The sequence below is a fragment of the Tenrec ecaudatus genome, chromosome 1, assembly GCF_050624435.1.
Source record: "Tenrec ecaudatus isolate mTenEca1 chromosome 1, mTenEca1.hap1, whole genome shotgun sequence".
Classification (NCBI taxonomy): domain Eukaryota; kingdom Metazoa; phylum Chordata; class Mammalia; order Afrosoricida; family Tenrecidae; genus Tenrec; species Tenrec ecaudatus.
This window is the reverse complement of record NC_134530.1, coordinates 307,338,775-307,351,630: the sequence shown is the minus strand read 5'-3', so window position 1 is coordinate 307,351,630 and position 12,856 is coordinate 307,338,775. Positions and strand designations below refer to the sequence as shown.

The 12,856-nt window shown below is 40.6% G+C and overlaps 1 protein-coding gene across 1 annotated transcript; it reads left to right on the top strand.

The window, feature by feature from the left end:
- The first annotated feature begins 1,573 nt into the window (after positions 1–1,573).
- Positions 1,574–2,506, top strand: LOC142441272 (olfactory receptor 2H2-like). The gene has a single exon (XM_075543315.1). The coding sequence runs from the start codon at positions 1,574–1,576 to the stop codon at positions 2,504–2,506; it is 933 nt and encodes a 310-aa protein (XP_075399430.1).
- Positions 2,507–12,856: the final 10,350 nt, after the last annotated feature.

Here is a 12,856-nt window from a genome sequence, read left to right as displayed (position 1 = left end):
CGGTGGAATTTTCTTGGAAAATGCTAGGTCTTCGTGGGCGCGATAATTCATGCACAAACAAATCATGACAAGGTAAAAATATACGATAAAATGAAGGCAGTCACCTCTCTCACTCAGTAGAAAAAGGAATATTACACAGCACAATTCTTTCATTGTTTCTCCTTTCATTGTATATTAGAGGAAATTTCAATTGCAAGAGTTAATGTCAATCCCAGTTCCTTACAGCATGGTGAGGTTCGAATTTATTATCAAAATACTTGGTCCATGAGATAAATAGTAGGCATTGTGACCATGTGTGTTAGTTCCCATTTGTTATTATAATTCTGGTTGGAGTATTATCCTACACTCAGAGCATTTGATCTTAGCAAAATTTCAAAATATAACTGCTACCAGAAAATTTGCCCAATATTCTCTTTAATCTCAACTGTGCAGCAATTGCTGGGACCTGGCTTTATGGCCTATGTGTCTTAGAATTCAAATTTTGTTTTATATTTTCTAGTTGGGATATTTGAGGGAATATCAAACATTTTTCAAAGTATTTTTTAATTGTGCACACTTTACTCCATGAAAGCTCTGTGGATTGTGTCAGCTGCCTTAATTCATGAGCTCTTGTCGGGAAAGCATCCTAAATATGCAGACCAGGGATCTGATAGCAGTTGTTACAGTGTTAGCCAGGAATATTGACTATTCCATGGACTGCCGAAGGAATGGACACAATGTCTTGCAAGGCCAGAGCGTGCTTTAGAAACAAGGATGGCACGATTCTGTCTCTTGTACACTGAACGTCTTCTCAGGAGGGACTCGTTCCTCCAGGAGGACATCATGTTTGGCAGAACACAAAAGAGGGAGCCTTCAATGAGGAGACCATAGCCGTGCTTCGGGCTTAAACATAGTGATGATTGTGAACAACCTAGGGAGTGCCTTGCTCTGTGGTACATAGAGTCACCGTAAGTCAGCACTAGCTCAATGGCACCTGATAGCAACATTCCCGCTTCTACCTTTCCTACTTTTTGATTCACTGGAAAGTAAGGAAAGCAAGAAATGTGTATGATTATTATAACCGCAGCTTTCTAGTTAAATATGTACATCTTTCCGTTGTTGCTGTGTTTTCAATTCTGTAAGCCTGCTTTCCAAGTTCTGTTCACTTCGTGAGCCATTTATCGATCGCAGATTATCTAATAATCATGTTTTCATACATGTGGCAATCATTTTATTTTCAACATCTTTGCTTTTCCTCAGTATGTATATTGCCAGCCTAAGGACTTCATCTTCACGTAGTTTGGCTTATAGATCAAATCTGTTTATGCTGTGGCTGTTGGGTGTATCTGATTTTTCTACATCTTTTGACAATGCATGCGAAGTCTCATGACTTCATGCATTTATCATGACACCAAATCAAGTTATTCTAATTTTATGTTCTTTTATGTGTTCTCTTGACATTTATAGTCTTTAAACAGTGTGACATCAGAGTGTCCTCCCCCTTCCCCCTGCCCCCATTGGTTATGGTAGTCTATTTTCTCCCACAGGAATAAACTAGGAATTATCCAACATATTGACTCACCATTCAGAAGCTATGAAAAGGACAAATGTTAGCAATCCAGCAGGCTTTATCTTACTGGGCTTTTCTGACCAGCCCCACTTGGAGGTGGCTCTCCTCGTGGTCATCTCTATCCTATATATTCTCACCTTGTTTGGGAACACAGCCATCATACTGGTCTCACACTTGAACCCCAAACTCCACACCCCCATGTACTTCTTCCTCTCCAATCTCTCCTTCCTGGACCTGTGCTTCACCACCAGCATTGTTCCTCAGCTGCTTTGGAACCTCAAGGGCCCTGAGAAGACCATCAGCTACTCTGGCTGTGTGGTCCAGCTCTACATTGCTTTGGGGCTGGGCTCCACCGAGTGTGTCCTCCTGACTGTCATGGCCTATGACTGCTTCAATGCCATCTGCCGACCCCTGCACTATGGCGTGATCATGCATCCCAAGCTGTGTCGACAACTAGCAGCGGTGGCTTGGGTCAGTGGTTTCGCAGAGTCCACAGTGCAGACGGTCCTCGTTTTCCAGTTGCCTCTCTGCGTCCCCCACAGAGTGGATGACTTTATGTGTGAGGAACCAGCCCTCATTAAAATCACCTGTGCTGACACCACGTTTCTGGAATACGAGCTCTCCGTAGCTAGTGTCCTCTATGTGGTTGCACCTCTGGGACTTATCTTGGTCTCCTACGGCTGCATTGTGAGGAGTGTGCTGAGGATCAATTCCGCAGAAGGCAGAAGGAAAGCCTTCGGGACCTGTGGCTCTCACATGATTGTCGTGGTCTTGTTCTTTGGAACCATCATTTCCGTCTACATACAACCTAAGAGCAGGTACACGCAGAACCACAGTAAATTCCTCACCCTCTTCTACACTGTAGTGACTCCCTCCCTTAATCCTCTGATCTACACCTTGAGAAACAAGGAGGTGAAGTGCTCCCTGAAAAAACTGCTCAGAAGAAACTCAATTTAGGGATAACTCTGAACTATACTCATGCAATTCCTGAGGGGCTGAAGAGTCAGGGCATCACCTCGGTATTATTTCTCTATTCACGCAGGGGAACACACCTAAGCCTCCTAGATATAAACAGAGGAGGAATAGCCTTTTAATAGCATCCTAAAATTCCCTACTGTAAATGTTTCCTACCTCCTTTTCTGGAAACATTATGTGTCTCTCTTTATAAATAATCCATGACAGAAATGTATATGTGTGTGTGTGGTACATGTTCTGTATACTTTTAATGATCCTTGAGCCATTGCTCTGATGACATAAGGCATCACTGACATAGTAATTACAGACCTATTTTCACAACGCAGAAGTAAATTTGCTGCTTCGTGAAGACAGAGTAGGATCATAGGTGCAGAAATTTCCGTTTACTAGGAATGCTTCAGATTATCTTCAGGTCTCATATTCATTAGTAGTTAGACGATGAATGTCTGTCCACGCTTTACAGGAAAGTGTGATGGCCTGTTGAATCATGCAGCACGATCAAGCAGTTTACCTTACTTTAGAGGAGGGGGTTATATTGACGCTTGTTCAATCAGTAGAGGCTTCTGGGACAAAGTATACCGGAGGATTTTTATCACCTTTCTCATCTGCAGGAGATGTCTTCAAGAGAGATGTATCAGGAATAGAATCGCTCTCTATCCCTTTGACCAGCCCTTTCGTTCGGATATAAGATAAATGTGAGAACACAAGTTTAAATGTCATTATTAAATTGGAATAATTTAATTTGATAGATGTAAACACGTTTGTACAATTTATTTTAAAATTGTCTTTGTCATTAATATAGTATTCACTTCTTGATAGAATAAATTTATAGAATGTGTTACATTGTTTTCATATTGGGTATAAATATATATGTACTCATAGAGCATGCTTAAATTTTTTAAATTAAAAATATTGGCTTCACCTAGTATATGCTTTACATTAAAAAATATTGGCTTCACCTAGTATATGCTCCACCTAGTATATGCTTTCATATGTTCACATGCTGACTCCTAGTGACCTCCTGGGGTTTTCTGAGACTATAACTGCTAGTGGTTTCAAACTGCCAACCATGTGGATCACAGCCCAACAGGCAAATACTGTACCGCCAGTGAGAATCCAATCTAAGCCTAACTCTGGCTATATTGCTTCTGTAAACATTTCTAGGCCTAACTACTGCTAACTCTTCTGTGAGCATTTGCTCCTGTTAACCCCACCCCCATGTAAATTATCATATAAAAGGCAAGTCTTGTTAGCAAGACAGAATGCCTCAGGGTGACACCTGACATCCTGCAGAGCTGCAGACCTCCTGAGATGAAGGCTGGGGACAAGAACTGAAGAGTGTGAGGGGAGTGAACCCCTTGAAGACTGGCGCTGGAACTGCTTAATGAAGCCTTGTGTAAATTTGTAGATTTAGTAACTGCTCTTGTAGATTTGTGAGAGTATAAGTACCCAACTCTGTGGGCCAAGGAGCCACTTTCTCAAGCCCCTGCATTGGACTGAGGCAATCTTTGGCCAGAAAAATAAAAAGGCACTTCTAATTTCAACTCTGGTGGTCGCTCTCATGAGTATTAACAATTGAGACCCCCAAAGGAGGATTTTACACAGGGCACCTTTACAGGATTAGCTCTTAACCAGAGTAGAAATTCCTATCTTTCTCCCTGATAGCATAGTGGGTTAGTGTTAGGCTTATACCTTGAGGTCTGCAGTTCGAATCCACCAGCTGTTTCTCAGGAGAAAGATGAGGCTTTCTAGTTCTATAAAGTGATACAATCTTCTACTCTGTCCTAGAGGGTAGAGAAAAAAAATCCGAATCAAGTTGATGGCAGTGGGATTCCTGGATTAAAGCAGTCAAATGCTTTAGAATCACTACAATTGCTTGAACTCATTAAAGTAAGCTTCACAGTCCATCAGAATCCGCTCTGTGGCAATGAGTTTGTGTAGGAATTCACAGTGTAAAACAAACAAAAGAAGAAGAAAATCATTAATTACAAGGATATCCTTATGTTTACACTGTTGCAGGTTCTAGTAAATAAAGACCAATACAATGTCCCATTTATTATGTGATGTTTTTATTTTTCAGGATAGCTCAAAATGCAGAGGGCACCTTTGAACGGAGTGGTCCACCTCACTGCAGCTGGAGTCGTTCTTTGGCTGAGCGTCTAACATTATTTAGGGAGTGAGAGAATACAGAAAGCAAAATCATCAAGCTAAGGATTCCTATCATTAAAATTTGTTTTCATATATCACTAAGTAAGTGGTATTAACAAAATAAAAATAAGAGTATGTTTAGGTAAAGTCTTAGGCGCCTGGTTTTATGATCCCAGACTCAGAGTGAGGGGCATACATTTATGGCTTCTCTCTGATATGGAGAGGGGTAGTTTAAACAAGAATTGGCCTAAGGACAAATACAAGCCTTTATTCCATTGTGAAAAATAAAACACAGATTACCATGCCAACCAAGGCCAGTCACAGAGGGGAGGAGGCCTTTGGGAGCCAGGAGGCTTTTGTGAGTTTTACTTAGCCTTTAGGTCAATTAAAGAAATGGGGTGACATGAGCTGGTCAATTTCAACCCTAAAAAGAAGGCTTTTTTTCATAGAGCCTTTACATTTAATAAATATTTTATTTTACTATAACTAAAAAGTTGAAATATCATGTATATTGTTCTAGAGAACTGTTTGGGCTGGGTCCAAACTAGGCAGCCGCCATCTCCTCTCCAGCTCCCCGGTAAGATAAAATTTCAAGGCCCTCATTTCTAGATTAATGACCTATTGAAATGATCTATTGAAGTGTGACCTATTGAAATGATCTATTGAAGTCTGCATCTTCTGCCCCAACATTCCAAGGAGCTTATCTCTCCAGACCAAGGTTGTGCAGCCTCTATCCCAGCAAACAGCAAATGCACTTCCCACTGATCCCATCCTGACTCAAGGTCCTCCAACTGCCAGCAAAAAAATCTCTCTTCTTGTTGTCAATGTATACCTCCCTAGCTCGATTCCTATATATCTACCACCACCTCACTGACAAGCTGTGGTTTCCCTGACCTAACTCGTTGGGTCTCAGAACCCACCCAGGAGCTCAAGATGCCTCTGTCCGTTTCTCTGCTCTCCCTTCCCTCTCAGGAGCTCTTTCCCTACCCTAATAAAGCCGCTCTTAACCTCATACTCTCCGTCTCAATTCTATCTCCGTTCTGTGTTTCAGTGTTGACTTCTCCAGAACAAAGCACAAACTGCTGAAAACATCCAACAAAAATTTATTTTAGTTGAGTTATACAGTGGAGTAATGTTTTTTTAAAGTAGAGGAAGCCAAATGAATGGTTGTAATGGGGAGAAGCAATGTGTCCACATGAATGAATGCAGATTCCTCCTCATTACATGGTCAAAGTCCAATTGGCAGGTTTAGGAGCCATGGTCAGAATGTTCTGGTTTGGGATCATTGGTCAAAAAAAGTGTGGGTCTCAGTTCATTTTTCATGAGAAATTGGCAACCAATCATGGTAGACTGGTTCCCTTGTTTTACAAGTCTATAGAAAGAGTAAACAAAAATACCTTCTGTTTATCATATATGTATTTCCTGTGGTCAGTGACCTTTTAGAGTATAAAGTTTAATGGAGTTGTTTATTTTGTCCAGAAATTACACTTTGAGACTATGTGGAGCTGTCTTAACTTGTCACATAAACTCGTGAGTGCCTTCGTTTCACAATAACCTCAAGATAGAGGCACTATTGATCTATATTCATAAAGATAAGAAGGAATCTTATATTTTCCTTTTCTTAAAAAGAAAAGACCTTTGTTACCAATACATCAAGACACAGATCATCTGGCCTAGTAGAAATCTTCCTTGTTCATCTTTTCTGGCCCTAGGCATACCTAGTAATAATTTATGCAAGATAGTTATTGTTACAAAACAAATTTAAAATTTTTATTTAGACATTATTTTAGACATACAGAAAAATCACAAAAGTAGTGAGAGTGCCATGTGCCGGCCACTAGCTCCTAATATTAATATTTTATATATTTGCAGTAGAATTTTTTTAAAATCAGGAAGTTAACATGGGCACAGTTTTAACTAAACCACAGATTGAGGCATAATTTAACAAGTTTTCCCCACTATTATCTTTTTTTCTGTTGCAAGATTCAGCACAAGATCTAAATTCTATTGGGATGTTATATCTCTTAATCTCTGACAATATGTGATTATTTTCCCATTAAAAAATTTTTTTTCATGTCCTGGATATTTTTTTAAGCATATTGGTCAGTGGTTTTGTAAAATTTCTCTTGCTTTGGCTTATCTAAGATTTTTCTCAGTATCAGATTGAGGTCACTAATTTTTTGATAAAATTCCCTTAAAAGTGATGCTGTGCTCTTCTCGGTTCATCATAATAGTAGATATAAAGCGTCAATACATAAGTACTAGATTTGATCATTTGATCATCTGTCTTCCGGATTTGTTCACTATAAGCCTACTTCTTTCTACCTTTGTAATTAATAAAGAGCTTGGGGGAGATGGTTTGAAAGTAGGGAAATATCCTGCTTCCCCTCGTACTTTGGTAGACTAATCGCTCAGTGGATCTTGCCTAAAACAATGACTTCTATTGTGGGATTGTTTGGTAGCTAGCATAGGGACTGGGGCGTCCATTACGCATGCTCAGAGGTTGGAGCTTCTGGCCAGGAAGGGTGGTACACCTAGGTGGTCATTACACCTGGATTGGCCAATCTAATCCAGGTGAATTTGAATTAGCCAATGGGGTCGACCAGTATTGTCAACCACACCTCCCAACAGGGCACCTGAAAAGGCCAGAGGTTTTGCTCTGGGCTCTCTCTCTCTCCCAGCTGCTACATAGCAAAGCACAGCCAGGCTGCAGTCTGGTGCCTCTAGGCTGCAGTCCCGCAACTGTGCCACGGACTCTGTCTAGCTTGGGGTCCATTTACTGTAGGACCTGAAACTGCTGCTATTCTGTCTAAACCCACTGGGATCACAAACCAGGCTTCCGTGTGAATTCTTTCTCATGTGGAGCCAAGGTCCGAAGTATATCTCTTCCCTGAGAGATCTAAGAGGATCCTACAGTCAAATGGGTCCTTAAGAGCTAAGTATGCAATTATAGAAACAGAGGGACAGAAAACACATGGGCATAGGGGCCTCATCTCTAATCTCTGAAAAGGGGTCTGGAGTGGATTCAGCAATAAAGTTTTATAGTAATGAGGATTACATGCCTCTTGTGAGTACATACAACAAACTGGACAATGGTCTAATCTTGAATATACTGCACCCACTGGGGGAACACTTCAATGAAGTGTCTGGAAGGGGAGTAAACAAGTGGTGTCAATCGTTCCTTAAGAATGGTAGACAAAGGCAGTAGTTATTCTTAGAGATAAGCATCTTTCAACAGTGTGTGTGAGAAGTCAGGCTTCTGTAGGAGACAACTTATCATTTTATTGGGGATAGAAGTAAAGAACTTGTTTCCTGGAGCAATATGTGCATCTGGTGCTTATCAATCATCTGGACACTTTTGGAGGTCTTCCTCTAAACACTAGGGCCTCTTTCCCATGCACTGTCATCAAAAGTAGAGAATAGGCCATTTCACCTCCTTCCAGGTCATCAGAGTATCAGAACCATGATGTTTGCCTGATGGTGATGTTGTATTTCTCTCATTCGTCCTATATTCATTAATCGAAATTCTTTCATAAGAAAGAGTTCTCCCTCTTCCCTTGCTTCCCTTTGATATCTACCTTGCTTCCCTTTGATATCTTCCCTTGACATTCGCTTATGGGTTTATTTATATGGACTTGTGACAGTTATTTTATTGTGTAGATTTAATTTAGTACCCTCCTTATGTCTACTGGTCCTCCCATTGTTTCAACCTTCGCCATGGGAAATTCTTTCATGTTGCATTCCGTGTCCTTTCAACACCCCTCAGCCTTCCTCAAGTGTTTCCTTAGACGCTAGTATTCCAGCCTTTCCTGTGTTTACATTTTATACTTCTCTTTCTTCATGGATGGAGTCCACCATTTCTCCTCTGAAACCCCTAGTTCCGATTCGGGTTCTAGGTGTGCTCTTTGCTACTGGGCTACCCTTGCCTCTGCTTCTCCTCAACAGATAGAGGGAATTATTTAAGTTCAACAACACAGGATTCATTTGAGCCTTCCCTCTTCCTTTATTTGTAACTTCTGTTAAGTGTCTGGGGTGGTTTGTACCTCGGTTCTTTGCTTTGCACACTGAAAAAATTCACACCGAGGCACATTTTGTAATCTAAGTGAGTTTTTAGAAAGGACAGGACAATTTCCAGATTGTATAGTCTCAAAAGGGGGCACTTTATTTCTGGAAAGCTTTCCAATCCCCGTTGGGGTTCACAGCTGGGCACGAACAACCACATGGAAAAGAACTCCCACAGATTTGGAACTGGGGAATCCACCGAGGCCAAGAGGCCAAGTACACATGGGCCCCAAGTAGGCATGGAGCGGGCCCTGAGGGGCCATGCAGACGAGTGCATGCCTTGAATGCTGGAGGCCCTCCTGGTCTCATGCCCCGGGTCAGAGCATAAAGAGACTGCCTGGAGACCAAGAAGGGGTGCCAAGAGAGAATTCAGGTCCCTGCTTGTTGCCCTTATTCTACCCCAGCCCCCTGTCTGGGGGAGGTGTGGTTGAAGGTATTGGTTGACTTCATTGGCTGAATTAGGCCCAAGTATGTGATGTCATTTGCTGGTACCTAAGGTGGATGTGCCCAGGGTTTTAGTTTTACCTGTGCTTGGGGGTTCCCAGTGTGAGCATTGTCAGTTCTGGGTTTCTCCCATAGGTGTCTAATAGGGTGCCTGATCTCCTCTTTGGGGGCCTTTGCAGGCATGGGAGGGACAGCTCCCTTGTCCCTAAATCCAGCTACCTAATTCTTATTAGGACACCAAGTAACCTGAGTTTTCAATCTTAGTAATCACATCGATTTAGTAGTTTCAATAGTTTAGTAGTTTACTGACCAGAACATAGTGCTGGAGAGGCATTCTGTCTTTAGGCTGAAGGTCTCCGGTCAAAATTAGGTAGATATGGTTATCTCTGCTTGTTCTTTTCTTCCTGCCTTTCAATATGATTAGATGATTACTTTTGGATTTAATTGCACTTTATGCTCCATTTGGGTTCTACAAGCATCCTCTCTGTGGTTAATTATTTGGAAGGAGTGTGTGAAACGTGACTCTGATGCTGAGCTTCGGAGAGCCACACCGGTTGCACATGGTGAAAGCATTTTGCTGCTAATGGAAAGGCCTGTGATTCAAATCCACGTGCTTTTCTGCAAGAGAAAAGATCTGGCTGACTGCTCCTGTGAAGATTTCAGTTTAGAACACCATATAAGACAATTCTATCCTGTTACGATGAGTTGGAATTAACTTGATGACTGTGATCAGTCAGGGATGCGACAAATGCTTTCGTGAACTGTGGGATTTCCATGGACTAATTTCCAGGAGTAACCAACCACTCTCGGGAAGGAAGATAAGGCTCTCTACCCCTTCTGTTTTGCAGACTCAAGTGTATCTGACCCAGGCCGTGATATTTCCTATCCCCTCATATGCATGTTATAGTTGGCCACTGAGGAAGGAAAACCAAAGAAGAATCAATGCCTTGGAATTATGGTGCTGGCAAAGAATAAACAAATCTCTTTGTTTTCTTCTTGCAAGAAGTACAGCCAGAAGGCTCCTTAGAGATGGTGAGACTTTATCTCACACACTTTGGACATGTTGTCAGGAGAGGCCAATCCCTAGAAAAAGGTATCATGCTTGGTAAAGTGGAAGGACAGCAAAAAGGAAGAATGCCCTCAACATGATGGATTGGCACAGTGGCTCCAACGATGGGCTCCAACGTAACCACAATCGTGGGAATGGTGCAGGACTGGTGTTTTGCTCTATGGTACCTAGGGTTGATATGAGTCGAAACTGGCTTCGCAGAAACGGACGACATTATTACTATTGCTTTCTCTACTTCTTAATAGACATATGGCAATTACCTTATAAAACAAATGCAGGCACAGTTTTCAAAATGTGTGTCTAATTACTATGTAAAATCGCACTTGGTACTAAATCATCGATTTGCTACTTTAAATATCTGATGATTGTGAGAACTTGATTTGTTCCTGACACTATGGGAAGGTTTCTAGTCTTTCTCTGATAAACAGGGTCATATAATTTATTTTGAGGTGAACATTTTCACCTTGAGTAAATTTCCCTATTTCTTCCTAGTAGGTTTCATAGCATTTTGTAAAATTACTCTCACTTTCCTTATTGTCCCTGAATTAGGTCAGTGGTTATACAGAATGGTTTCCTTGCATCGTCTCATTTAATTCTATCTCAAACCTCATATTAGGTTTAAATAAGGAAATGATTATTAGATTAAGTCATTATCCTCTAAATACGAAGAAATGGAGATTCAATTTATGAGTTGTCTCTTCTTTCAATAGGAACATTTGACAATAGAACCTAAAATTATAAACACTCTGGGGATACTATATACTGAATTGAAATGGAGACAGGCTTAGTTTTATGATTAAATACAATCATTATAGTGAGTTTAGAAAACTAGAATATGTGTGGTAGTCACCTAATCTGGTGTCAATTTAAGGATTAAGAGTATAGGAGTGGAGCGTAGGTTGTCAATCTGGAGATAGCCAATGAGGCTTCTGTGTGGGCGTGACCTTCTCCTGCAAATTCTGGGAAACCTGGTACTTCCTCCTTGGAGGCAAAAGACACTTCTCTCTCTCTGAGACTCCCTGGGAGACAGTGCAGAAGACAAGCCACGTGGATGGTGGATGCAACGAGAAGCCAGAGAAGCCACAGAGAGACCCCTGCCAGCACTAAGACGCTTACAACGCCACTGGACCCAAAGACTTTCTACCCATTGCCTTGTGATCATCCTGCATCTGACTTCATTGCATGTGTCTTGTGAGTCTGAAGAGGACTTTATGGATTGGTATCGAACATGAGGGCTAATATCAGACTTATGGCCTTGGACTGGACTGGGATGGGATGTTTTCTCAACATTCCATTCCTCTTATAAATATATAAATCTCTCCCTTATATACGTGTGCATGCTTATGAATTTGTTTCTCTAGTCTACCCAGACTAACACAAAATGATAGAATTCTGTCTTACAAACATTAATATGCAATAATATAAATTTGAAGTGATAATATTAGTTCAATTTCAAATGTCAGAAAGGAAAGGTAGAAGAGACAGTGAAGGGGATGAGAAAAAAGATTACTCTTGTAGGAGGAAAAATAGAAAATATTTATATCTATAGCGGATGATTGGGAGAAAAATGGGCCTTTCTATTCCAATAAAGAGTTACAGAAAACCACAGGGGCAGTTCTATCCTGCCCAATCGTGTAGCTACGAGTCAGAATGGACACAACAACATATAATTAATGTGTTTGGGAACATCTTTATCCCTTATGGTATCTTCCAAGTACTGTGACCTCAATAGTTGTTGGTGTTGGGAGGTGCCATCAAGTCAGGTCCAGCTCCTAGCAACTTGTAGTACAGCAACCACTACAATCCATCCTCACCATTGTCACGATGTCTGTGTTCACTGGTAAAGCTACCATGCCAATTCATATTGTTGAGGGCTTTTTCCTTTTACTGACCCTCCATTTCATCAAGCATGATGCCCTCGTCCAGGATGGATCTCTCTTGATAACGCATCTAAAATATGTGAGCTGAAATAACTCCATCCTCACTTCTATGGCAGAAAACCTGTACAAAACAGATATGTTTGGGGTTTTTTTAGGAAGCCTGCAGTACTTTCAATATTTTTACTAACAGAAGAATGCTAAGTACTTAATGCTTTTAAATGTAAATAAAGGTAATAAGACCAAAAACATGCTTATATTTCACTTCTATATGAAATTAATTAAAATATTTATATTAGATTATTCTAACAATTAGCTTTTATTAAGTTTTGTGAAAAGTAGAAAAATATCTATTTAACTTTACTTTTAAATTAAATAATATGTAACTGTTCATAAAATAGCAAAAGCCTATGGACTCATCACCAAATATATGTTACTTTAATAAATAGTAACATTGCTTTGAATCTGAATCCCTTTTATGAAGTGAAAAATCACAGATCCTAGTAAAGTGCTGCTTATACTTAATTCCATTTTCTCCCATCAATTGAAAAGCAGCTGTTAAAATATTGAATGATGTTTTATAATTTTATCACATAGGAATATGCTGGAAAGTGTTATAATAATGCTTTATATGTTAAGTCGAATTCCTAGCTTTGGGGAAGTGCAGGATACCCTTTCTAGTGGGACCACTTCAATGATTACTGAGGAGCTCTTTGGTTGGTTTTTGAGGGG

What these genes read in the sequence shown, in the direction of transcription:
- LOC142441272 (XM_075543315.1), top strand. Translation starts at nt 1,574, where the DNA reads ATGAAAAGGACAAATGTTAGCAATCCAGCAGGCTTTATCTTACTGGGC.